General features: G+C 48.2%; 11 protein-coding genes across 11 annotated transcripts; 4 read left to right on the top strand and 7 right to left on the bottom strand.

The window, feature by feature from the left end:
* Window positions 1–23: 23 nt before the first annotated feature.
* M406DRAFT_76195 (uncharacterized protein) lies at window positions 24–1,999 on the bottom strand (the record flags this gene model as incomplete). The annotated part of the gene is made up of 6 exons (XM_040925940.1): window positions 24–32; window positions 67–365; window positions 434–571; window positions 683–803; window positions 965–1,605; window positions 1,669–1,999. The coding sequence occupies 6 exons, from the start codon at window positions 1,997–1,999 to the stop codon at window positions 24–26; spliced, it is 1,539 nt and encodes a 512-aa protein (XP_040773095.1).
* Window positions 2,000–3,022: 1,023 nt separating this feature from the next.
* On the bottom strand, window positions 3,023–3,950 carry M406DRAFT_323436 (uncharacterized protein). Its single transcript, XM_040919770.1, has one exon. It carries the CDS (start codon window positions 3,876–3,878, stop codon window positions 3,195–3,197), a length of 684 nt encoding a protein of 227 aa, XP_040773094.1. The 5' UTR covers window positions 3,879–3,950; the 3' UTR covers window positions 3,023–3,194.
* Window positions 3,951–6,291: 2,341 nt separating this feature from the next.
* Window positions 6,292–8,310, bottom strand: M406DRAFT_332509 (heme peroxidase; the record flags this gene model as incomplete). Its single annotated transcript, XM_040920750.1, has 8 exons — window positions 6,292–6,661; window positions 6,753–7,095; window positions 7,196–7,285; window positions 7,348–7,456; window positions 7,529–7,577; window positions 7,626–7,693; window positions 7,771–8,039; window positions 8,283–8,310. 8 exons carry the CDS (start codon window positions 8,308–8,310, stop codon window positions 6,292–6,294), a joined length of 1,326 nt encoding a protein of 441 aa, XP_040773093.1.
* An 894-nt stretch (window positions 8,311–9,204) lies between these two features.
* On the top strand, window positions 9,205–10,730 carry M406DRAFT_65880 (uncharacterized protein; the record flags this gene model as incomplete). The annotated part of the gene is made up of 3 exons (XM_040924953.1): window positions 9,205–9,396; window positions 9,458–10,354; window positions 10,443–10,730. The coding sequence occupies 3 exons, from the start codon at window positions 9,205–9,207 to the stop codon at window positions 10,728–10,730; spliced, it is 1,377 nt and encodes a 458-aa protein (XP_040773092.1).
* Window positions 10,731–12,554: 1,824 nt separating this feature from the next.
* M406DRAFT_332507 (uncharacterized protein) lies at window positions 12,555–13,123 on the bottom strand (the record flags this gene model as incomplete). The annotated part of the gene is made up of 2 exons (XM_040920749.1): window positions 12,555–12,985; window positions 13,054–13,123. 2 exons carry the CDS (start codon window positions 13,121–13,123, stop codon window positions 12,555–12,557), a joined length of 501 nt encoding a protein of 166 aa, XP_040773091.1.
* A 489-nt stretch (window positions 13,124–13,612) lies between these two features.
* Window positions 13,613–14,832, bottom strand: M406DRAFT_264750 (NAD(P)-binding protein; the record flags this gene model as incomplete). The annotated part of the gene is made up of 4 exons (XM_040917688.1): window positions 13,613–13,882; window positions 13,939–14,183; window positions 14,244–14,726; window positions 14,787–14,832. The coding sequence occupies 4 exons, from the start codon at window positions 14,830–14,832 to the stop codon at window positions 13,613–13,615; spliced, it is 1,044 nt and encodes a 347-aa protein (XP_040773090.1).
* Window positions 14,833–15,246: 414 nt separating this feature from the next.
* On the top strand, window positions 15,247–16,118 carry M406DRAFT_232692 (uncharacterized protein; the record flags this gene model as incomplete). Its single annotated transcript, XM_040915914.1, has 2 exons — window positions 15,247–15,450; window positions 15,513–16,118. Coding segments are annotated over 2 exons (810 nt in total), but the record flags the coding sequence as incomplete, so codon positions are not given.
* Window positions 16,119–16,767: 649 nt separating this feature from the next.
* M406DRAFT_264786 (general substrate transporter) lies at window positions 16,768–18,845 on the bottom strand (the record flags this gene model as incomplete). The annotated part of the gene is made up of 11 exons (XM_040917693.1): window positions 16,768–16,908; window positions 16,963–17,119; window positions 17,184–17,300; window positions 17,359–17,429; window positions 17,491–17,663; window positions 17,717–17,783; window positions 17,809–18,154; window positions 18,210–18,336; window positions 18,398–18,484; window positions 18,565–18,667; window positions 18,729–18,845. Coding segments are annotated over 11 exons (1,506 nt in total), but the record flags the coding sequence as incomplete, so codon positions are not given.
* Window positions 18,846–19,498: 653 nt separating this feature from the next.
* Window positions 19,499–21,373, top strand: M406DRAFT_263248 (uncharacterized protein; the record flags this gene model as incomplete). Its single annotated transcript, XM_040917575.1, has 2 exons — window positions 19,499–19,710; window positions 19,780–21,373. 2 exons carry the CDS (start codon window positions 19,499–19,501, stop codon window positions 21,371–21,373), a joined length of 1,806 nt encoding a protein of 601 aa, XP_040773087.1.
* A 587-nt stretch (window positions 21,374–21,960) lies between these two features.
* Window positions 21,961–23,234, top strand: M406DRAFT_332504 (uncharacterized protein; the record flags this gene model as incomplete). The annotated part of the gene is made up of 5 exons (XM_040920748.1): window positions 21,961–21,994; window positions 22,126–22,678; window positions 22,799–22,879; window positions 22,974–23,106; window positions 23,223–23,234. The coding sequence occupies 5 exons, from the start codon at window positions 21,961–21,963 to the stop codon at window positions 23,232–23,234; spliced, it is 813 nt and encodes a 270-aa protein (XP_040773086.1).
* A 242-nt stretch (window positions 23,235–23,476) lies between these two features.
* On the bottom strand, window positions 23,477–24,334 carry M406DRAFT_264062 (alpha/beta-hydrolase; the record flags this gene model as incomplete). The annotated part of the gene is made up of 1 exon (XM_040917632.1): window positions 23,477–24,334. The coding sequence occupies one exon, from the start codon at window positions 24,332–24,334 to the stop codon at window positions 23,477–23,479; it is 858 nt and encodes a 285-aa protein (XP_040773085.1).
* Window positions 24,335–25,232: the final 898 nt, after the last annotated feature.

Raw genomic sequence — 25,232 nt, 5'->3', positions numbered from 1 at the left:
CTGGAATTTGATAAGACCTTGCTCTAAGTCATCTGTACCTGATATTATACACGAATGTCACCTTACAAAAAAAGCCCCATTGAACCAATGATACCCGTACTTTCCATTACATTTCTCCACCAAAGCCATTTGATCTCGCAGGTATATTCTATGGTGTTGCCCATTCTGCAGCTCCACGGCTGTGAGAGGACAGTGCTCATCGATGTCGTTCGCAACATTCGACGGACCAGCCCAACCATTAGCATTTTTCGACTCGAGCAGTGCCTTGCAACTGTCCTGCCAGAACACGCGTATGTTGATTTGTTGATCGTACCAAGCGAATGCCGCGATAGGAGTGAGGTCAAGCGCCTGCTGGCTGAATCCGCCTTTATAGATTAAACAAAATCTCAGCAAGCTGAAGCAGACACTTATAAGGATTTTCGGTCCTGCTTACCCATGGACCAGCCGCCGACCTGCCAATACAGCTCCCTGATATATGACTGCTCGTCTTGGTAGTATATGCGGATATGTAGATTCCTGTGAATATTGTCAAGTGCGCCACGGAACCATCTCGTTGCGGCAATGCCCGAGCCTGGTCGGGCATTCCACAGTGATGATCCGCGACACCAACCACTTTGGCGGCAATAGCAGTATTTCTGAATGGCCCAACACGTGGGGCCTAGTTTTAGTTAGCCTAACTTACTCATACAGTAATTTCGCTGTGTGAGGACAACAACTTCCCTTGGAAATAAACACGAATCGACGTGCCCACAGGCCAGCAAATCGCTGACAGCTTCGAACAGGGCGCGACTCGAATCCCTTGACTATTCAGCTTTCCGTGATACCAGCCGTAGCCTATCGAGTAGCGAAATTCTTGGAGAATGTCCTGGGATGAGAGATAGTAAATGCGAATCTGGGAGATTCTTTATAAGCTAAATGTATTGGGTATAGATTCGTGGGGGTCCGTTAAGGCTGAGAATCTTACCTGTTGGCCATTGTCCCAGCTGATCACAGATAGAGGGGTCCCCATCTTGGCCGTGAACAGGACACTCCCCGAATCTCCACCTATCCAGACTCCGTCATCGTGTCTGGACTCACGGACTCCTCCTCGGCCATCTTGAAAGTACACACGAATATGCCATGCGGACCATGTGATAGCGGCGATGGAATGGCCCGAAACGAAGCTTTGGTTCTGAAAATGGCGGGCCCTCTCAGCAGCAGCCCTCTCGGCAGCAGTCTTCTCATCAGTTTTTCTTTTTTGCTCGGCCACCGCCGCAGCCTGCCTCTTCGTCTCTTCCTCTGCCTCCTTGCTCAGCCGGTCCATCTCCTCCTGCAATTCCTTCATCACTATCGGGTCTTCAATGGACAGATCCTCAGCGGTGTCGTTAGTGCTGTGAACTACCGTGACAAATCGGGCACCGACATCCAAGTTAACAGTAACCGACAAAGTCGGAGGTACGCTGTTAAGCAGCTCATCGCCATCTTTGTAGCGCTCGTTTACGGCTACTTCGAAGACCCGGCTCGGCTGGATGTTGTAAGTCTCGACCTCGGTCGCTTCGGCTGTGGTGAGGGGACGGAATGCGGTAGATGGCGATACCTGGAGGCCGAGGCCAAACACACCATGTTCTGATTTCCTTGTTAGTGAGGCGGAGAGACGGGAGGTAAAAGGCTGTTATGAGCGGGCCGTACCTAGAAAGTTGGGATCGATAGAAATAGAGAAGCATCCGGGTTCGGGGACATGTCCGATCTTCTGAACGGCTAGTTGTCGTCCATACCGCCTTAGAAGGAGCGCTGTTCCGATGTTCGCCTCTGGGAACACTTTTTGAGAGGAAGTACCAGTCAACTTGGCCCAGACATAGAACTTGTCATTGATAATAATATCACAGGACATTCCTGGATTAACTATGGGGCTGACCAGCATGTTCTTGGCAGACTCTAAAATGTAAACCTCTTCGGAGCATACAGTGTATGTCCGGGCTTTCGACGATTGGTTCTTTACGCGTATCGTGTAGGAATCCATCGTTGGATGCGCGGAGTTGGATGACGATCAGCTTCGCCTACTATACTTTTACCAATTCGCTTGATGGCAAAAAGCTTATGGTTTCGAGATCACCATGAAGTTTGTTAATCTCTTTTCCGGTTTCTTGGGGCTTGGGTAATGAGGAATACTCGTCTATGCAACTCACACCCTCTTCTACGTGTTTCGATAATGGGTTGAATTGGACGATAAAGGGACAGCGCTTTATTCGCGCTCGGTGTTTGTCTATCAGCAGTCTCATGACAAGATCCGGTAAGCCTATAGATACCAGTAAGCGAGGGGGAACTTTCGTATTCACTCTCCTGATTAGATCACTGTTAGTCTCGGATAGTAAAGCATCTGAGGCTATGTAGCATAGCATGCTGAACCAGGTGATCTACTCTCGCATTCAACGGCGGCTCGAGCGGGCATTACATTAAGAGGCTGGCAGTCTGCAATGTGATATGTATTAACTATAGCTGAAGAGTCAATATTTCACATTCATCTTCCTGATTAGATCACTCCCAGTCTCGAATAGTTAGGCATCCGAAGCTACGTAGCATAGCATGCTGAACCAGGTGATCTGCTCTCGTATTCAACAGCAGCTGAAGAGTCAATATTTCACACCTGATTAGGTCACTGCCAGGCTCGGATAGTTAGGCATCCGAGGCTACGTAGCATGGCATGCTGAACCAGATGATCTGCTCTCGTATTCAACAGCGGCTCGAGCGGGCATTACATTAAGAGGCTGGCAGTCTGCAGTGTGATATATAGTTGTCACAGCTGAAGAGTCAATATTTCACATTCATCTCCCTAATTAGATTGCTACTAGCCCTAACTAGGTACATACTCGAAGCTACGTAGCATAGCATACTGCAACTAAGTAAATCGTTTTGATATTCAATAGCGGCTCGAGTGAGCATTGTTCTAGAAGCTGGCAGTCTGCAAAAAAAAAAGGTAATACATATTCGTCATAGCTGACTACGATGCATACTCGTCACAGCTGAAAGTGGAAATGGCATGGATCCTTGGAAAAAAACACTTCGAATTTGATTGGATCAATTTTCTTCTTAACAATATCTACCCAGCCAGCGGAACGAGAGTCACCCCCGAGCAGATATCACTTGCCACCTCTCACATGTTGAGGTAACCCCTCACCCTTCGTCGAAACGGACCGAATCTGCCGGGTTAGGAGTACCTAGTTGCGGTATCGCACGTTGAAGCTTTTACCACTGCCATCATCTGCCACAGTGACTGCCGGCTGGTCAGACAGCAGGTCCACCTGAGCCTTGAGAGCGAAGGCAGTTTCGTTGACCACCGTGTTCGTGGCGGTAGTGTTGCTGCGCGCGATGTAGATAGATTCTACGGGCGTGATATCAAACGTCTGGCCGGGGTTTAGCCCGAAGACCGTGAGGGGTGCGTAGTCACCGTCGATCTTCCTGGCCAAACCGACCACGTGCTGGTTGTTGTCCTTGATGGCATTGCTGACAATGATAGAGAAGGTCCCGGGCGGGGACAGCGCGGTCGCCGCTTTCTTGAAGCTGACGCCAGCACCCAGAGAATTCGGTTGAGCTTCTAGCTCGGTGCCGTCGCCAGCTCGCCCTCCTAGAGTGACGGCGATCGGCGTGGTCAGGGAGATATTGGCACCCGCGGTCAGGCTCACGTTGCTCTGGCTGGCATTACCGAGAAAGCCGAAGATGTCCGACGAGATTTTGAAGGTCACAGGCTCGCCGTCGTGGAGAGGGCGGGACTGGTAGAAGACAACAGGTAGGCTGGTACCACCCCGGGTAGCGTTCGTGACGTGAGGAAAGCCGAAAGCGATGTAGCGGAACGCGTCGTTGGGATTACCCGTGTTGTTCTGGATGGTGATGGTGTACTCCATCTTCGCGTTATAGCAGTGAGTGCTAATGTATGAAAGCTAATGTAGGTGTGAGAGAGACTTTCAACGGTGATGAAAGAGTAAAGGTTGGAGAGAGAAGATAGAAAGGGACGGAAGAAAGAGCAAGATTCGCAGGAGCAATTCGAGATATAAATACTTTAGTTCAGCCAACCCAATTCAGCTTGCGAAGAAGGAATTTTCTTTTCAGTCCTGCATAGAGAAGCTTTCCGAGAGAAGTGACCAGAGCATCGTTATTGACTGAATCAGGTATCTCGAGGAAGTAAGCACCCTCTCACCGAATCGGGTTGCAGTATTCAATTTACAAGCATCTCCGCAGCAAGCGAAGACAGCATATGCAAGTCTGTGTAAGACTAATAGTTAGTATATCTGGGAAATGATCAACACAGGAAGAAGCTGAAATACATTTTCTTTTCTTGCCGGCTGCACTAGATATGTACTGTAACATAAAAGCCTAGCCTCTGCTACTATTGATGTCTTATTGTTCTCACATGTGAAGCTGGCTGTTGCTGCTGGGTGCAGGAGGATCGGGTCTGCGGCATCCAGTTGTCAATCATCTCTGCAGTAAGGGAAGACAGTGTATGCAAGTCTCGTAAGATGAATAGTACATCTGGGAAATGATTAACACAGGAAGAAGCTGAAATACATTATCTTTTCTACCGGCTGCACTAGATATGTACTGTAACATAAAAGCCTAGCCTCTGCTACTATTGATGCCTTATTGTTTTCACATGTGAAGCTGGCTGTTGCTGCTGGGTGCAGGAGGATCGGGTTTGCGGCATTCAATTGTCAAGCATCTCTGCAGCAAGCGAAGATAGTACGTGCAAGTCTTGTAAGGTGAATAGTATATCTGGGAAATGATCAACATAATGCAACAAGCTGAAATATGTATTGATGATATTTTGGTAGGCAGCGGGTGACGCAGGTGACTTTTATCCACAGCTGACCTTTACCCACAGCAGCAGGTGACGCGGGTGACGCGGGTGATGCAGGTGACCTTTATGCGACAGCTAAAAGGAGTGACCACTCCCAGCTGACTGGAAACGGCTGTAGCCTATATAGCTGCATAACGGTCGGACTTACACACCCCCCCTCTACTCTAGAGATGATCAAGCTGTAGAGTAGACTAGGAAGGCTGAACTGAATATAGTGCGAGACTATTAATCAGTCTCTAAGATGAGTCTTTTCTCAATTGGCCATACCCGGGGCTCAAGGCGAGGCATGCAGGAGCTTCTGAAAGTGAGCCTTTTAGTGACCATACCCAGGTTTGTAATGTGATCAGATGGTAGTTCGAACGATTTTCTTTTTCCTAAGTAGGGCTGGATTGTTCCCTACTGAAGTAGGAACTTGCTATGGAGTTGCTTATGTGTGAGGGCAAAAAGATTGTATTGCCGAGCGCTGAAGAAGAAAGAGAAAGGAAGAGAAAAACGCCACGAGGCCAGCTATCTGAGGCTATTAACAGGTCTGGCTGTTGGCTGACTGGAGGGGCCGTGCACGGCCCTGGGCCAGTGACTCACTGGCCCTCGCACAGCTTATATATCAGGGAACAAGCGAAAGGACTTATAACCTATGCGACAGCTAAAAGGAGTGATTACTTCCAGCTGACTGGAAACGGCTGTGGCCTATATAGCTGCGTAACGGTCGGACTCACACAACCTTCACCTACAGCATCAGGGCCCCAGATAGCTGTCTTTTCATAAAAGCTGAATAAGGCTCTGGCGGAATCAAGTTTGTTTTTGGAGTTGTTTGTTGAAACGTTTGCTAAACCTTATCGAAGCTAGTTTGATTTGGGTCTTAGGCAGGGGTCAAGTTGTCTATTGCTATTTGACAAGGCCTTTTGTGATAATCCACAAGTCAATGCTGCCCAATGTGTGCTTCTGCTAGAATCAGCTACACTCTTTAACTATAGTACTTGCTACTTTACTTAGAGAAGTGTGGTCATCATAGGATCCAGTTCAGGGGTTAGAAAGACTCCAGCCTGGGCTATGAAAGGTATTGTTGTGATTTGATATCTACTATATATTGAGGCAAGAGTTCTTCATCGACATTGTCACTTCGCTATAGTCCCTGATGAGCCTATTCTCATGACCTGCATCTTTAGCAAGCCACCCCTACTCCACCCAGTTTTGACACAACATTGAGATTTTCCGATCATCTTTCATTTGAGACACGTTAATAATGTCGAATGCAAACCTACCAGAGTCGAGCAATGCCCCGCGGGTTACTGAGCCAGCTGAACATGGACAGTTGGACCATGACCCAGCGTCCGACATCCAAGTTCCCATCATTAACCTGCCACATTACTGGGAAGAAGATGGAGTCTTGATTCTGGATAGTCTGCCCGAGGAATACAGTGTTTGCAAGTGGAATAGCACACTAGGGAAATTCTTTCAGTACTTTAAAATCCCTGGAAATCGTGAGATAGGCTGAGCTTCCGCCTAGGGCTAGAGCTAGGGCTAGGGCTAGGGCTAGGGTTATCGTTGGGTGCGAGCTGGTCCAGAGGCTTGTCCGTCTCAGGGAATAGGCTCCGTAGGAATTCGTTCAGCCACCGCTCGTCTCGCTTAGAAATTGTGGAGTGAAATCGGTAGAGCAGGTTGAACTCGGCCGAGACTTGATTTCCCACGCCCCGAGGAACTCCTTCAGCATCAAAATGTCTGTTCACGGCAACGCGTGGGTCGAGGGTCCAATCGCTTGTTGAGTGGAGGGTATTTGTGAGCCCTCGGAGATAGTCATGGAGGCAGATGTTGATGTAAAGACCGCCGACGATCCTACAGATAGAATTGGCTTCATTATCAGAGAGGTTGATATAATTGTTGTCGTGCCAGGTACGCCAAAAATCAAGGACGGTGTCCTACTTACAGCCTCGCAGTCTGGAAGAGGTTCTCATCTTGTTTTGCTAGCGCTTCTATCCGCTCTTCCTCTGTTCTTGTTGGAGGCAGGCTAAAGCGATTCCCTTCGTTGATCTTGAGCAAAATGTCTGCCACGTAGTTGTGGAAGCGGTTATACATGATAAGAATGACGTTGATGCCGGGTGGCTGGCCTAGGAGCCTACGCTCGTGGAACGTGTCAGGCTTCAGTAGACCACACTCCATCGTTCGGACCCTCAATTGGTCCTCACGGCTTGATCCATATAAGGGTGCCAGGTCAAGGTAGGAAGATGTGTCGGAGATGTCACTGTCGAACCTGTTCGACCGAAATACGTCTGGATGTGAGACAATATCAGTAAAGTAGTTATGTACGATCTCCTATCTGAAAAATGGGGGTGTATTCTTTTCTTGAGGGGGGAAGGGTTTAGTGCATACCGTGTATGATGATAGAAGCATGATAGAAGAGAACAGATGAAATGCCAGCAGGATTCTCTTTAAACGAGGTGTCCGTCCGGGCCATAAGTACTGGTGTGGACGTGTATATTAGCACGGCGTAGGCAGGTTTATGTGAGTGAGTAGAAACGCACGATCAAAGAGGAGCCCAGGATCTGGAGGCACCCCGTGGATCGACTTGATCTTTGGCACTGTTCTGGCATAGTGGCTTCCGGCTCTTCCTAAGTCTGGCACAAGAGGATTCTACAGTATGATGACTGTCAGCACTTTCTTCGCAGGTAAGATCTGCCTGACTCTCCATCAAGCTGTACGTACGTTGTAGCTCCCATCTGCTGTTCGATACTGGAAATTATTCCCCAGGTAACTTAAAGGCGGGTGTTGTAGGCTGGACTATAGGGTATCGACGATAAACCCAGTCAACTTCTTGCGCGTCGTTGAGTGGCGCGGCAACGAAGATGTGATGGCGATCATCTTCTCCATCTGGAAGGATCATTGCGCTATTAGCAATGTGGTTTGAGAGAAACCTTAAATGACCATCAGTTGCTGGCCCAACTTACCTCCATCTGTCGGTCGTTGACGGGTTTTCCTCTGTGCCTGAACCTCTCTATCATGGTCTGGAGGTCTTTAGGATGGGCCTTGAGACCAACCGCGCGAAGGTTCTCTGCTAGGCTCGTGGAAACCACCTGAGGATCGCCATACGGCTCTCCCGCCTGGAACTTCTCGTCATCCTCACGCTGGGCAATGGCTCTGCGATCAAAATAGTGACTCAGCCGAGCGAAAATGCCAGGCGTAGTGTCACGGATGCTCTCCAGGGCCGCCAGTGTGGCTTTGCATGGCCTCTTAGTGCAACTTTTATTTTTTGCTGCACGGCATCTTTCAATAATCCCGGTGATCAGCATGTATAAAACAGAACACAACAAGAAAACCAGCATGATGATGATGATCGTGCTGGACGAAAACCACTGAACGTTGATGTACGTCCATCCTTTCTGCCTTGAACGAAAGATGAGAGGGTCCCAGGAACACGTGAAAGTGCGAGACTTGGTCTTGGGATTGACGACGAACTGACAAGATGGGGGCTTGAACCAGCTTGCCATGGTGAAGTGCTTGTTGGTAATCAGAATGTAGACGATTATGCAACAGAAATTTCTTTTACTGATATTTCAGGTTAAGATGTGTTATATATAATCAGTCTAGGGAACTTAGAAGCTCGCATGTGAAAGCTGCCTCCCAGGTCTTGCGCAACCGATATACACTGTTCAAATGCATCAACCACTTAGGTTCGAATGCTTTTGTTGTTACTGCAGAAAATCTGTTGAGATGCTCAGATCACTATGAAGTGTAAGAGTCAATTTCGATAGAGCCGAGTTAGCCAGCTCATATTCTGCTCCCTGCCGCCATGCTTGTTCTATGAATTTTAACCGAACAAATTCCAGCTGAGAATGTCAACATGAGATAGTCTGTATGCATGAAAATGACAAGCTCCTGCCACATCAATTCGTTCTGATGGGGCCGAGTTAGCCAGCTCGTATTCTGCTCCTTGCTGCTGAGCTTATTCTCCACGATTATTCTTACTAATAGATAAGTTACTCGATTATTGATTAGCTCTAAACATGTATGCACGATGTGTTGTCGTTTATTGGATGAGGTTTAATTCTTCATTATCGTTCTGAACTATTTATTGCAGATGTGGCAGGTGGTAGCATATGCGCATCGGCGCGTACAGTGATCATACGGTTCGCAGGAAATACTGGAGCCGACTGGATCAACGGGTGAACATCTCAACAAAATTTGTTGAGATGGGGCAGTGTGGCTACAGCTGAGATTCTAACATGCGGATCAGTTCCAGTCAGACATTGGAGACGCATGGAGCTTGAGATATGGCTGTAAAAATCAACCGGTCTTGCTAATCATATGAGCTGTAAACAAAACTTTGTTCTTGCTACTCTAGACTTATCCTCTCTTGCACGAGTTCATACATTGTTGCCACCATGACTCCATCCGTGATTTCTAACGTGGAGTTCTTCGCGAGCCCTCGGCGCATTGTGCTATGTTTTGATGGGACTGGCAATCGCTTCGAAGGAGCCGAGAAGGACACGAACATTGTGAAGCTCTACCAGATGCTCCTCAGAGATACTCCGGGGCAATACCACTACTACCAGCGTAAGTCTCATGAGACTCAGGTGACACCTTTCAATCTTGACCGCGCGGACCATCTGTATTGACGACTGCGTTATCAACCAGCTGGCATTGGGACATATGTTAGACGAATCACCTACCAAAGCTCTCTTGCGGTTCTGGTCAGCTGCCAAGCCTTTCTTCATCACTACATTGGACCAAGCTATCGGGGTATCCTTCGAAGACCATGTTCTGGCAGGCTATAAGTTTATCATGCGTCACTACGAGAAGGACGATCATATTTACATCTTCGGCTTCTCGCGCGGAGCCTACACAGCTCGCTTCCTGGCAGAGATGGTGCACGAGATCGGCCTCTTGTCCAAGGGCAACGAAGAGATGGTCCCGTTCGCATGGGAAACGTTCAGCAACTTCCAGAATTCACGTGGGAACGAGCCACAGGCCGACAAAGACAAGGCTCTGAGGAGCTACATGGTCAAGTTCAAGGCAGCCTTCTGCCGTCCAGGAGCTGCCGTCCACTTTCTCGGACTCTTCGACTGTGTCAACAGCGTGGGCCAGTTTGAGATTCCCCGCCATCGAAAGTCGTACCGATACATGGCCAGCCCAGCAGCTCGACACATTCGGCATGCTGTCTCCATCCATGAGCGGCGCCTCAAGTTCAAACCGGCACTGTTCCATGTCGACAAAGATGGCCCGCCTGTTGACCTTAAGGAAGTCTGGTTCGCTGGCAATCATGCCGATGTGGGAGGAGGATGGGACCTTCAACACGGGCAAAGACACCTCCTATCCGACACGCCTCTCTTCTGGATGATCCAAGAAGTGCTAAATCTGCCGGGTTCGACCCGCAAACTCTCATTCAACTCTCCTTACGTGGTTAACATTGTCGAATCGGAGAACAAATTCCCAGGAAAGGAGGAGGCAGAGACCACGGCTTTTGAGGTTCGCCGGCGTACAAACCAGCCACATGATATGCTGAGACGCGGAGGCGGCGTGGGGCTCCTCTACGTGTTTCTGTGGTGGATTATCGGTAAGTTGTCGTCATTATGCTATCATAGATTGAAACATTCTGAAGTAAATATATTATAGCGGCTAGCTAATGATTATTACATATAATTTATGTTCTTCTGCAGAGCTTCTGCCACTTTTCACGCGCCTTGAGCTAATCAGAGGCCGCTGGATACCTGTTAGGTATCCACCCAATCTAGGAGCGCCCCGTGACTTGCCTCTAGATGCAGAAATCCACCCGAGCGTATATGAGATGATACAAGCCGGAATATTAGACAAAGCTTCCATTCCAGACAAGGGAGGCGACAATCCTCACCTGCCTAACGTTGCTAGTATAAGGCATCAAGGGAAAATGCTTCGGCAGCGCGAGGCCTAGAAGAAAGGCCAAAGTGCAGAAAAACCAACGCTTTAAGGCGTTCGAGAGCCTCCAAGGAAGGCAAGCATAAGTCTGATCCGATTGTCGGAAACGAAGTATTAAACCTGATTGAAGATTTGGTTGAGCGCGGCTCCAAGGGTTATGACAGTTGAAGATTTACAAACCTAGATAAACTTTCATCACTACAAGTCATACATTGTGGCCTGGCATGTGACTTGTGAGATTGAAATATGATAGCGTTATAGTCTGTTCATCAATATCCTGTATTGGACTATGCCAATCTGCAATCGGAGACCATAGCTCGCAAGTGCCCACAACTATGCATATGCCTATGCACAAAATGCTTGACACGTGCTCTGTCCCAAATGGTAGCATGTGCCCCGGGCCCGTAATCGGGAGTACCGTCATCTAACACGAACTGTGGAGATTGTGGCCGACAACAAAGGTTGAACGACCGAGGTGCTTGGACACCAGCACAGAATTGAGTACTCAACAATTTGTAACTATCGCGCGGCGAATCGGAATCTCCTTTCTGACTCGCTCTGTGCGTGCCCGTGGGGGTCGGGGGAGCCATGATTACTTCGTCTCATGCTCGTTCAAGCACGCTGTCGGGCCCGCTCTCTGTCTGAGATGCGGGTATAGCCGTGTTATGACCCATCCAACACGAAACAGTGGCACAGAAGCTACCCGGAAGGGAACCCGCGGCGCCAGCAATTCAACACTTGGCCACGATCCCTTTGATGATGATGCGAATCCGCGTCAAGCCGCAGAAGCCACGCGGTTTCATTGATTCGACCGCTTTCACTGACATACCCTACATGAATTTCGTTGCTACAATTTTCCTTGGTATGATAGGCACCACTATCTTCATCATCTTTGTATCCTTCTACGCCGAAGATCAAAACATACTAGACACCGAACTGTCGTTCTACTTCGTGCCCATCCTCAACGTCGGCTCTTGCTGTGGCCAAGTCATTCCCAACGCTCTGATAGAATCGGTTCGTTCAATACCGTCACCCCCTGTGCATTTACCACTAGCCTTATATTGTTCTGCTTCATCTCCGCTCAGAGCAAAGCAACGATCATGATTATTGCGTTCCTTGGTTGGCATGATTTCCTTCTCGCTCCTCATCGGCAGTCCAGGTGCCGGCGCAATTCTAAGAACAGCGAGATTGCTTGATTGACAGGAGCCATGGGCATTTGAAGGCGCTTCTATTTGTGTTTCCGGAACAATGTTCACTGGTCTGAGACTAGACCGATCTTGGGCCCAGATCTCTGTCATGGCCTGAGAGCAAAGCTCGAGAAGCTGCAAGAGGTTTTCTCTGTGAACGAAAGGGATATCACCCGAGCAGTCTCCAGGAAGGCTCATTTTGAATTCGCTCAAATAGAAAATTCCCCTTTACAGGAAGCGCCATATTGGCTTGAAGAAATCCAAAAATACAAGCACGTACACTTGACATACAAAATTTAATGCTGCATGGATGTCTGTTAGAGTCACACTGAGGACAGAGGCGGCGCGATGACTGTGTCCAGCGAAGTCGATCTTGAGTGTGGCATATGTATGTATGTATGTATGTATGTATGTATGAAAAATACTTAACAGTCTAAGCTTGCCCGAACGTATGCTCCATCGGGCTTTGGTTATCAGGATGCACAACACCACATCATTGGACTTACATTTACCAAAAACATGAAATACCACCCTGGGGCGCTTTTGGAGATGTGAAGTTCATTCTTATGGGGGCGGGAAGGGCGGGGGGGTTGCCATTCAGAGTGGTGAAACCCAGTCAGTGGCATGATACCCCCCCCCCCCGCTGGCATAACTCACAGCGTCCGCCCACATTCGGTATCCCAGGCTGGCAGGCCAGGAAACCTCCTGTTGTAGTCTTCTACTGTTCCTAGTTCCGTGCCTTGTTCGACTGACCGCTCCACGATAATGGCATTCTGGGCTTGGATCAGCTCGAGTTCCATGTCGTTGCGCGTTGTTCTCGAAAGGCTATCGTCCAGGCTTTGCCCGTACTTTCGCAAGGAGTTGAGGGGGTACAAGGACTTGGCGGAGCTGGGGTGCGAAGGCGAATCTTGATTTTGGCTGTCCCTAACGAGCTTTTGCGCTCTCTGCTTCGCGTAATGGCGGGTCTTGAAGTTGAGCGAGGGAAAGAGCAAGGACAACAACGGTTTGACGGCCGGCACAGACCCACATGCGAAGGCAATGTTCATCTCTAGGCCTGACCAGATGACTATCTGCACACCCAGTACTGTCACCAAGCAAATTAGGAGGTGCCGATGAGCAAAAATTAGGACACTTTGCAATAAAATTGCTTACTTGCCTCCGTTGATAGCGCACCTGATGCGTTGATGGCCGGAGCGTTGAAATGCATCATGTAGACGACCATTGCGGTAATCACGGTGAGTAAGGCATCACAAGTAGTATGTTTTCACGCAGGGTGTAATACTTACAATACTGCGGTAGTGAAAGTGGCTACCAGAATCAATCTGATCCGCAGTGGCATTTGGGATTTGATCAAGATTGGGATAGGAAAGACGATTAACATCAGATCGTTGAGCACGTTGAAGGTGGACAGTACACTAATTTGAATAATGGGAGTAAGTACAATTACAGCAGACTGATTTCGCGAGGGTGAAGCCCTGGGGGAGTGCGGGATAAAATAAATAGGAGCAAAACCTTCGATGAGAGTTGGAGTCATCAACTTACTAGTGCAGAGCATAGAAGTTTGTACAGTATCCGAGCAGTCAAGATTTCCAGTACTTTAGTACTGGTACGGTACGCTTTGCTTCTGCACTATTGTATTCTAGCAGTGCTGATTATTTATTGCCAGGATTCTAGTACGTAGCGAGAAGTCGCAAAGGAGAAACAAAGAAATCTAGAGCTCGACACTTTGTACATGTCCATTAGATTCTCCTGATAGAAGAAGTTTTTGAAGTGCTTCCAAGTCCTTCAGCGCTTCTATAGGCGTCTGTCGTGGATCAGCTTTACCAGCGTTTATACTGTGTCCAAAAGCCGCAACCTCAGCTGTGACACCCGAGTCGTACGAGAAATCCTTCGACTGCTCCGCCTTTTCTCCACTGCTAGACTTCATCGTAATGGTCACTGTCGGCCCGTTCCACGTCACGGAACCGTTGTCGGTAACGACCTATATATAGTTAATCGCAATATCTTGCCTCTCACAAATTGGAAATGTCAGCCTACCTCGAGCTCGACTCCAGACTTGTACTCGGTTCCATAGGAGAGGCAGAGGATTCCGGCGCCGTTTTGTGTCTTCGCTACTCCGTGCAGAGTGTCAACTGGCGGAAGTTTTTTCTTCTGCAGACTGGTAAACGCAGCTAAGTATTTGATATCTTCGCCCACAGCCGCTAGCATATATCTCAGCCCCGCCACGAAGTGCACGCCGCCGTCAAGGAGGAAGCCACCTTGGTATTGAGGAACCTTGCGCCCTAGTAGATATCAGCAAGTTTTTCCAGCAACCCAATGTATAAACTTCAAAGTCTGCTTACATTCCGTATTGAAATACTTATCATCATCCTTAATTAATGTATAGAAGTTGGAGCGGAATGTCACCACCTGCCCTCCAATCTCTCTCAGCTTCTCCGCGCCATACTCCAGAGGCTTGATAAATCGAAAGTTCTCCGCGACGCTCCAGATAGGTGGATTGCTTTGTGATCTGTACCAATCCAGCAGAGAAACACCAGTTGCGAGATCCTTAGCGATGGGTTTCTCGCTGAGAACGTGTTTGCCTGCCTCAATCGCTTTCCGGATAACATCTGGCTGGATAATGATCGGCAGACAGACGATGACAGCCGATATGTCTTTCCTTTGTAGCAAGTCTTCTAGAGAAACACCCTGCATTTCTGGGCTGTCATAGTATATATCTACCGGAGACTTTGCTTCGGACGCTACAGCTTGAGCGGAGGCTTGTGAGCGTGAGTAGACGGCCTTGAGGTCAAATACGTCGCAAGCTTGGATAGCTGGCAAATGCTCTGATAGATCCTGTTAGCAGACTTGCGATTAATTACTATTGGATTCTTTTCTGTCCTCACCATCGCGTACAAAGTTGCCTGCACCGAGGAGTGCAATTCTGATCATGGTGGACATCTTGTGGGATCTTCTGCTCAACAAATACGAGGACAGCTGTTCTTAGTGAGAAGCAAATAACGTCTCAAAATGTGGAATTCGTTGGCTTGAATAACAAGATACATTTGAGAACCGCATCGGGATTTATACTTCTGGCGGTGTGACACGGATTTAATTATTGCCGCAAGGTGCGGATCGGAAGCTCGGTTGAGCAACCGATAATACTCACATAGGCGATCAAGCGAGGCCAAAAGTCGCTCGGCAACCGAGAACTCCTTTCAAGCAAAGTATTCATTCCCTATAAAGACCTGCCGCTTTGCGAGTTAGCTAATAATTGAAAACGGAGGTGACGAAACCTAAGATCACTCTATGCACCAATAGTGCAATATGTCTCCTGCAAAGACTCATTACGAATTTCAGAAACCAGTCATTATCAAACTCAGTGATGGAGAGCGCACCTCGGGCAGAATTACCGAGGAGCATGTCGGCGCAGCAGTGTCTGCAATGCATCGCGACGGTCTAGTGGTCCTAGAGAATGCTGTGGATGTCGAACATATTGATAAGCTGAACTCGATCCTCAGCAGCGAAGCTGAGGCCATGGCCAAGCTTCCAACGACGCATTTTAACGATGTGAGTTCTCAGACGGCCATGAACGTACTAGCAGTTAGGAATGAAAACTTAATCTGTTCTAGAACTCGAGCGATGGCAAACCCACAGGCAACATGTCCCAGGGCCCGCCCCTAAAGTCCGACCTGATGTATACCGACATCTGGGCTAACGAGCCCGCCTGTACTGTTATCTCTGCTGTCATGGGTCCCAGTCCACGGGTGAACTATGTCAACGGGAACACTGCCCTGGGAGGCTTCAGCGGTGCGCGCCAGCGTGTTCACGCGGATTTAACCTTCAACCATGCTATGTTTCCCTTCGCCATCGTGACAAACTACTATCTCTGCAATGTCTCTCCGGCCAATGGGTCAACGGAGCTCTGGCTTGGTTCTCACCGCGACACTTCGTTCCGCGATCACCGCAACTGCCGCCAGACTGAGAACGGGGCTGAGTATGACAAAACATTGGAGTTGGATTTCGGCATCCGTGACAGGCTGCTCGAAGAACGACGGGCATGGGCTCCACCTATTCAGCCCACTGTCGAGAAAGGATCAGTGGTCATACGCGACCTGCGACTGTGGCATGCCGGCCTGGCGAATCCTGCCACCGAGGCTCGGATTATGCTGGCTTTTGTTCACACACCTTGGTGGTACCAATGCCCAGCCAAGGTGGTTGTTCCTGCTTCTGCTGAGGAGCTTATGAGAACCTGGGCTGCCCGAGAAAATAGCCCGGTCGTGTACAATGCACATTTTGTGGCTGAAGACCTCGATCACAAGGAGGTCAAGTTCAATCCCAACTTTAGTAGTTCTAACAAGGGATATTTGAGCATGCTGCCTAAAGGGATTGGAATGGGTTACGTTTTCGAGGCGGATACGTCAGGTCAAGAGAACACCTAAGTATTGATAGTAATAAAGCCATGAGATGCTTCTTGTAAACTCCTATAATCATTCTAAGTGTACGAGTTACCTATAGGTCTTTGTGCTCATTTCTCACTTGTATTATTTTCATTCGAAGTGTAGGAGCAACAAGGAGTTAACATAAAGATCGAACCAGAGTTGGTTTGGTTTTTTTTAATTTATTTAACAAGTATAGGACACCGGGACTAAGAAGCTATGTCAATATTTCCTTGCTGCTGAATGACACGTCTTAACATAGCGAAGCCCAAAATCAGAGCCTGAGCTGTTGCGAATGAAGATACGTCTGTTGCACCCTCCTCGTTTACCAATATGAAGCCTCTTGTGAAACCTTTAGAAAATGCATCCTGATGTTTCAAAGAACTTCACTCGTGTACCAGAATGTAACTAGCTAAGTATTTGGGGGCAATTTACAAAAACGTCCAGGCTAATTAAGGTGAATAACTGTTGCCTCATGAGCCTTTGAGTCTTGATCAACCAGCTCTAGATGATCAATGAGTCGACGGTGTTCACTAATGGCTTTCTGAAAGTGTCTTGGGCTGACCTTCTCAGCAAAGAGATAATCCATCTACGGAAATAGTAAGCTTCAATGCGATATCAGGCTTTTATCATAACAACTCACATCAGCAAAGCTTAGACCGAGTGTTTCCGGGATGGCGAAATAGAAGGTGATACACAGAGGAATCCCTAACCCAGCAAAAACGAACCCCACTTTTGCGCCGAGGTTCCCGGCGTCCGGGTTAATCATGTACGGAGTGACAAAGCCGATAATCCAACCACTGTGAGGTATGAGAAGTCAATGTACATCAGAAGTGTGTTGGGACTAATGTTCTTTAAACGTACCTCAGACCTTGAGTAATGCCCACCAATGATAACGTTACGGGTCTTAGAGGAGGCGAAGCAACCTCCGAAGCTAAAGCGAAACCCACAGCTCCGATACTGACTTGGTAGACAAGTGCCCTGCAGTGATGTCAATTCTCTGAACTTCACTCAACGACACGGGAGGAATCGACATTACCAGAGAAAGATACAAACAAGAATAACCCAAAGAGCTGCTGAGCTGGATATGCAGCCCATTATCCCCATAATCTAAAACAATTATGATCAGCATGATCAGCGCTTTGCGGGCTGACATAGAGGAAAGACGTACTAGTTCGATTACTGTCAAAGCTATCATCCCATACAATAGCAACGGACGCCTCCCAGCTACCTCAATGAGAGGGAAGGCGCTCAGATTGCTGACTAGCATAATCACGTAGAGTGCAACGGAGACCGTAAAGTAATCTTTAACGCCCAGGAGACTCAAAAAATATGTAACATAGGCTAGGTTTACGATTAGTTGCTCTGCGGATGAACGACATGTCGGCAAACCTTACTGATGACGAAAGCAGCTCCAATGAATTGTTGAGCCATAGGTGGCAAGAGAGAGATGAGTGTGCGTTTCTGTGAGGCATATTAGAGCCTGGACAGTATTCATCAAACGTGGGGGAAGGCATACCAAATTGGACTTCTTCCATACTTGGATAATTGGTGGCCCATCCATTCCAGCGACAGCCTCGAGACCTGCGCTTACTTCAATCGATTCCTTCATACGCGACAACTCCGCATCGATCAGCGCTTGGTCTTTGCTACCGTGTATACGTGTCAATGATTTTCGGGCCCTTTCTTCTTGACACTTCTTCAATAAGAGATACGGCGACTCGGGGAAGAATGGGTATCCCAAGAGAAGAGCAGCCACAAAGGCGAATTGGAGGACAACGAGGGTTTGATACGACCATGTTCCTTGAAGCTTATCTGTTCCGTATGCGATGAGTCTGATTCGATCAGTCATGTTCAAAGAAACCCTCATCCATCCCAGTATAGACTTACGCCAGCACAAATTGAGCAAAGACAATAGAGCCGTTCATAATGCATAGGAAAAGACCGCGAAGTTCAGGGCGTACGTTCTCTCCGATCCATACGGGAGCAATGACATAGACGATGCCGAAACCGACCCCTGTGTACGCTGTGAGATCTCGGGAAAAAGCATCAGTAGTTTAGACAGCTATTACACATACCATTGACCAGCCTACCACCCAGGAAAAGCTTCCACTCGTGGCTTGCAACTTGCATAGCGACTCCGATGGCAGTGAATAAGGACCCAACTATTGTAAGTCAGATCTAAGTCTCCGGGAACTTTGGGGGCGAGGGGTCCCGAGGGAGGGGGTGGGGGAGTATTGAATACTCAGAATTGTGTGCTTTCTCCCGATCCGATCCATGATATGTCCTGAGACGAGCACGCCGAGAATCTCGCCAGCGGTTGAACAAGCTGTCCATGCAGACTGAATCTGAAGAAATACATCATCAGTTCTTCCATATAAACTATACAAGAATGGAGAATTTGAATACAGTTGCCGGAATCAAATAGCCCGAGGCTTCAGACGGCCAAGGTCTACCCATGACCCGTTGAAAGGCAGGCATTGCGGTCGCTGTCCCGGCTATTCCAAAATCAAAGCCTTTTGCAACTGTGAGCTTTGATCAAAGGAGGAGACTTAGGGGACTTACCCAGCATCATGGAGCCGATTGATGTGTAGAGTGCCCATAGCGCAAACCTCTTTTGCTTTGAGAGTATCAGCCACTTGTTTGAAGGTTGAATTTCGTTCCAATTAACATTGTGTTGCATTTTGTTCTGCTATCAAGGGCACGGCTGTTCTGAAAGAATTTTGGAAGATTGGAAGTTGTGGTGCGATGAAGCTCCTGATAGCAAAAACTATAGAGGATGCAAGATCTCATCTCAAAGCCTGCTGTACCTTATCTGGAAAATCCGTTCCTTCTCAACAAGCCCCACAAATCTGGACTGTAGGCGGCAGCCCTACTCTGGGGTGCATTAGTTCGCGGGGAAGGTTATGTGGCTATCACTGTCCCGAATGCAACTCTCTCCGCTTTCTCCTCGGTTGGTGAACCGAGACTCCGCGGTACATCCCCATACTTCTAAGCACGGGTCCAAGGCAGGCACGTGGAATAGGTACATTACTAGGCCGGAAAGATTTCATGGCTATCATAATTCGAATGGAACGCTCTCCGCTCTTTCCTCGGTTTACAAACCGAGACTCCGCTGGACATACTTGCTCACTTTACAGTGTTTATTGAACTTCATAATCCAGTAACACAACTCCCTCATGGAAGGCGACAATACCTCTGAAGATGTTCAAGACGAACGGTCTCCACCACCAAAGCGGCGAAACAAGATTAGATACCCCAAGAAGCGGGTTGCGGTTGCTTGCGAAGTGTGCCGATCCAGACGCACGAGATGCGATGCAGCTCGTCCAGCGTGTTCTTTTTGCTCTCAGCTCGGCATCGAATGTGTCTATAGAAGACAGCCGGCAGATGTGTGAGTGATTTTGCTTCAAATGAATAGGCATTCCTGGTCTTGACATATCAACTGAATCTATGTTATAAGGCGCACACATGAAGACAAAGATAAAGTAGACTATAACGAAGACATCGTGTGCCGACTACAACGCATCGAGCAATTATTATCGCGGGACCTTCGGGACCGATCAAGTCCTTATCACGCTCCTAGACCTCCTATTCGTCACGAGACACCGGACGCAACTCTTTCCCAACATCCAACTCCGGTTGTCCAGTTCGAGTATGGCATTCATCTCAACAATCTTGCTCGGCTTGCAGGGCAGGCTTGTCCTGCGGCTCTGGAGCCTCTGTGTCTCGATAACACCGAGGAGCAGCTTGAGATGCTAATGCAACAAGGAGACAGCCTATTCTCAAACCCTTGCAAGGACATCCACGAACTTGACCTAAGTTCTTGGAAATGTTGGCAGCTGCAGCGTTCCTTCATCACAGAAGCGCTGCCATTTTGTCCCATAATCGAACAACACGACTGCGCTGCAATTATTGAACGTAACGTCGAAAAAAAGTTTGAAGATAACGGCCTTGAAGCATCGCTGGCGCTTTTCATGCTAGCTTTAGGCGAGATCTCCAGGCAGAGCCATTATACCAATGACGAAAATTTGCCTGGTTCTGATTATTTCCAAGCTGGATGTCGCCTTCTCGACGCTGAACAACGCTCAGCCAATACCCTTCTCTTGGTCCAATGTCACATCTTCGAAGCATTCTGCTGGCTCCATTGGCTGAGACCGCTACAAGCTCATAAGGCCATTCAAGCAGCCTCGTCCAAGGTCACTATTTTGCTTTCACTTCCAAAGCTGTTTCCAGAGAACAGTCCGGCTCGTGAGCAATGCCATCGCGCGCTTTGGGCCTGCTACTTGATTGAGCTCGAGCTGCAACCTTACGTATCACGAAGTGGACACCTTTTGCAGAACTGGGTGGACGATGTCCCGCTACCGCTCAGTAATTACGACGAGCCCGGCATGTTTTGGTTCCTGTCCGAAATTGCGCTCCGACGCATCTATTCCAACCCGCGGAATGGCATCAATTCCAACAACACTTTTACGGTTTTCGCACCGTTGGTTGTCGACGAGATATCGAACCAGATCTTGGGGTGGCATGCCACCCTGGCCGCTCCTGTTGCATTTCCGCTTCACCTTCCGGGCCACGAGTCCCAAAATCTAGAGGAAATCCGCTTACTCCCACATCTTGACCCACATAAAGCCTTCCTCCGGACACAATTCTACGCTTTGCAGACAATTCTGCATTGGCCGTATGTTTTGCGGCTACTCACAAGCCGCGATCTGGTAGATTGGCATCCCTCGGAGAGTGAATACGCAAGCACAGTTCGCGGAGCAATGAAGTCGATCCACTATGCTGTCTTGAGTATCTATTCTGCCGAACCTCTAATGCACAATCGACACTTGATGCTTCTGGAAACCATGACTGGTGTCTTCTATCTAACTATGATGCTGGCTGCTACATTTCAAGTTCCTGAGTTAGCCGCAGCGCAGCATCCCAAAGGTCAGAACGCTATCTGGTTAGGTCTGAAATATCTTAAAGTCTGGGAGGAAAACTCAAGCATCGCGTATAAGGTTTGTATGGTGGAAAGTCTGTTACATCAGCGGTGTATAGAACCTTCACGTTAGATAGCATATGAGTGAACAAGAAAAGGCAACACAAATTACTTTCGCTCTTTCAATATGAGCTGCTATATCATCCTAATGAAAGCATGTTTGATACGAGGAAGCTTCTTGTCAATGGAATTCTGTATTGAGTCTACGGACGAGAACCAGACTTTTACTGTTGTTAGCAGCGGCCGATACTAATGAATGGTAACTCAAGGTCGTGAGGTTTAGAATATAGGTTCTCCATCAGAATGATAACCTGGCTGCTGTCTTATTCATCTCAGTCTACCAAGAAGACACAAAGGCGAAGGACAAGAGCGAACTCCGAGGGCTGAACAACATCCGTCCGAGGGTTCCGCAAGAGCCGTTGCCGCCTGATTTGCCCAGAACGAGCTCCTGCCTGCACGCTCCGAATACCTCAAGCACGCGGACCAGTAACAGCGGTCCAAGTCCCAGCAGGAGCTCTACCGGGCGATTATAAATAACGGCCTCGTCAAGGGCTAGATTGCGCCGTTGCTTGTGGGAACCGGCGAATCGTTGACGGAGGCCGTGATTATAATCGAGGTAAGATGGGCAGATTGAGAAATAAAAGCTAGCTGTTGATTGACATGAATGAGGCGAGAATCTCGCATAGGAGTGTTTGTTAGTAGAGCTATTGGCGGCACTTACCATTCTCACGACGGGCTTGGGCGTTACGCTACTGAATATAGGTCAGAACCCTGCAACACGGCGCTTTCTCGAGACTTTCACGAGCGGCGAAGGCGCCCCGTAAGCCTCTTTCGTTCTCAGCGAGCCGGGCGGCGTCGCCAACTTCCTCGAAAAGAGTGCCCTGGGGCTCAGAACCACCGCTCGGCTCGTCAATGATGGCAAGTACTGGGAGCTCAAGGGGAAGAAGCTCTGGGCGACCAACTCGGCCAGGGGGGATTTCAAAGGCACCGACCCGTCATGCGTCGTGTGTCGGGACATCATCAACCCGCCCTCCTCAAGGGATGAGAACGACCCGAAGGACGCGATCATCATTCTCCTAGTGACGCGCGCAGATATCGATGCTAGCGCGCTAGGGGCATTCGAGACGATCCGGCACATCACCACAGTCGGCCTCCCGTCTATCTCAAGCCCACATATCCGCTACAACAACGTCTGCGTGCCCGCCAGAAATGTGCTCTGCCCGCCGGGCCAAGGTGCTGACGTCGCCATAGCCACTTTTGATGCCAGCGCTGTCCCCGTTACCGTGATGAGGCCCGATTTGTTGCGGACGGCCTTCAACGCAGCTTTGGCTTTTGCGAAGTGTGATGACCGCTGTGGTGTCGTGCAGCTCTTCGAGCGGTAGGCGTTCGCTGACCCGCTTCCCGGTTTCAAGATACAGACTGAAGCCTGTCGTGCTATGATCTGGAAGGAAGCTGCTCACGAGCTAGAAAATGGGCCAGGGTGTTACGACACACACAGGGAGATGGCTGTTGGCGTCAAGGTCTATTCCAGTGAAGCTGTGGTACAGACAGCTACGGATGCCAGCCAAACAGTAGGAATGTAAGTATTGGCTTTCTATTTCTGCACTTGCTCCAGTGAGGACAGATAATCTCGAACACTTGCTGACTAGCTAATTTCCTTGGATGCCTAATAGCACAGCGTACGATGCCGATCAACCTTTCGAAAACTTTTTCAATAATGCTATAGTGCTTCCTATTGTGGACCTAGGCAATGAGGGTATCAGAAAGCGCCAGCTGCAGCAACTCATGCTCACCGACTTACGACTCGTGGGTGTCAAGATACAGCCCAGTGTACTAAGCACTGTAGGAGTTTGAGAATTCCTAAAATACACAAAAGATTTTTGCGAGCTGAGCTGAAGCTGAAATTTTATGTTTACTACAAGTTTATGATGTAATGCAACCACTTGCCGAAATTGATGAAATTGTGTTATTCAATGTCCTTCTCTTATAGCTTTTCGCAAACTATAGAAATGTATTGAATATTCTAGCAGTGCATTGAATTCTTTATTATCATTCCTAGACAAAATCAAAGTAGCTCGCAAGTAGTCCATAAGTCATGTATGCTCGCACTTCCTGATTACTTTTCATAAGTAAGAAAACTAGGTAAAAATCCAGCTGTAGAGTGTACATGTTCAGTTCATTTTCTTTCATCAAAGAACTCACAAGCTTTGTCAACTGCAGTGACAAGCTCATCCTTCATGCCAAATGCATCATAATATAGCAGAAAGTCATGCGGTGCTTTTGGTGCTGCGTGGAAACGCACTCTGTCACCATTCATCTCTTTCATACCGGCAGAAAAGCTTTTGATATGCTCAAAGAAGGATTCAGCCTCCCCAGCCGATGTTCTGAAAGGATGGTGTAGTGGTGAGATGTAAGCTTCCGTTTCTCTTGAAAGTTGCTCAGATGGTAAATATGATGCAGCACCCCATTGCAACAATGACCCACTCAAAATATCAGCCTTGATATTACTGCATGCTTCATAATCTTTAGCAGCATGTGAAGTAACGTGAACCCAAGGCGAGAAAACAATAGCGCTGCCAGGTAGAGGCAGCTCTGATGCTTGTGCAGACTCGGGGTATCGCATGAGTGCAAGAACAATGTTACCACCAGCTGAGTCGCCAGATAGAACAATGTTCTTGGAGTTTATGCCCAAAGACAAAAGGTGGTGATAGTAGGTGAGGGCATCCTGTAGTGCAGCTGGAAAGCAAGTCTGATTGTTGGATGCAAGGCGATATTGAGCCCAAAGAACTCTGTTCGCCTGCAAATATTTGGTCAATATCTCTGTTGCTGGTCGTCCTGAGGTCTCATGGCCGAACGCTATAACAAAGGCGCCACCGGGGAAGTGAAGAATGACTTTCGCTTTTTCCAACTCGCTCGTGATGTTGGGAGGCGAGCTGGGCAGCCAGACTCCTTTGACAGGAGCTGGCTTGACAAGAGTTGTAGGAGCTAATGCATTGTAGAACAACTCCATAGCTGGTGGCTTGATCTCGACCATCCTCTCCTTAGCCTTTTCAAGCTTGTCGTCAAGAACATGTCGGGACTGCGTCACCACAGAGTATTGAAAGAAAACGTTCAGCAAGGTGCTAGCAGGGCTCATCTTGGCGCTCCCTAAGACTTGTCAGATTTGTAGTCCTGAAGTGACTCCTGGGGAGAAAAGGGGGGGGGGGGGGACAGATATATTTCAGAGTAAATGCGAGAAGTCTATCAGAGAGCTGCTTACATTCAGGGTAGAGAGGTTTTATGAGATGAAGGTGAAGAGCATAATTGCTTGTGGTAGAATTATGAGAAGAATCAAAATCGTGTATATGGTTTTCAGAGGTTGTGATGCCCATAATGAGGCCATGTTGTTGTTTTTTTGAAGCGTTATTGTTTTGAGTTGCTGCTGAAACAAGTGATATTGATAAATGGGAAGGAAGTGATGCAAAAAGCAGCTAAAGGGATGCTTATGTACTCATTTGCAAAACTGTCCCAAATATCGGGATTAGTGAGAGGCTGTTAAAGACACACATACTTGCCATGCACCATAGCAGTTTCACCGAACGCCACAGTGTATGTAAAATGAGGGGAGGAAGCCTGTTGTTGCCTCGGCCTGTCCATATGCGCTCCCAACATGTTACACTCCATGCTAATATCATCTCAAATTTATCAGTCACAACATGATTTTTGAGTTGCAATCCTGATGTAATAGGTCCACATAATATGCATAGTCCTTTTTACTTCCTAACTTTATGTTAAAGTTGAGGCTGATTGTAGGTTAGCCTTTGCTCCTATTTTCATGCAAACTTGGGTTCCCCCACTTTTCATTATCAGCTTAGCCCCAACACTATTGTTATAGCGCTCCATATTTTAACTGCAACGTATTGTCTTAGCAAATGATGCTTTTCATCTGAATA

The sequence above is a fragment of the Cryphonectria parasitica genome, assembly GCF_011745365.1.
Source record: "Cryphonectria parasitica EP155 unplaced genomic scaffold M406scaffold_7, whole genome shotgun sequence".
Taxonomy (NCBI): domain Eukaryota; kingdom Fungi; phylum Ascomycota; class Sordariomycetes; order Diaporthales; family Cryphonectriaceae; genus Cryphonectria; species Cryphonectria parasitica.
This window is presented reverse-complemented; position numbering and strand designations above follow the sequence as displayed.

Coding starts and splice junctions, on each gene's coding strand:
- M406DRAFT_323436 (XM_040919770.1), bottom strand. CDS start 3,878: ATGGAGTACACCATCACCATCCAGAACAACACGGGTAATCCCAACGAC.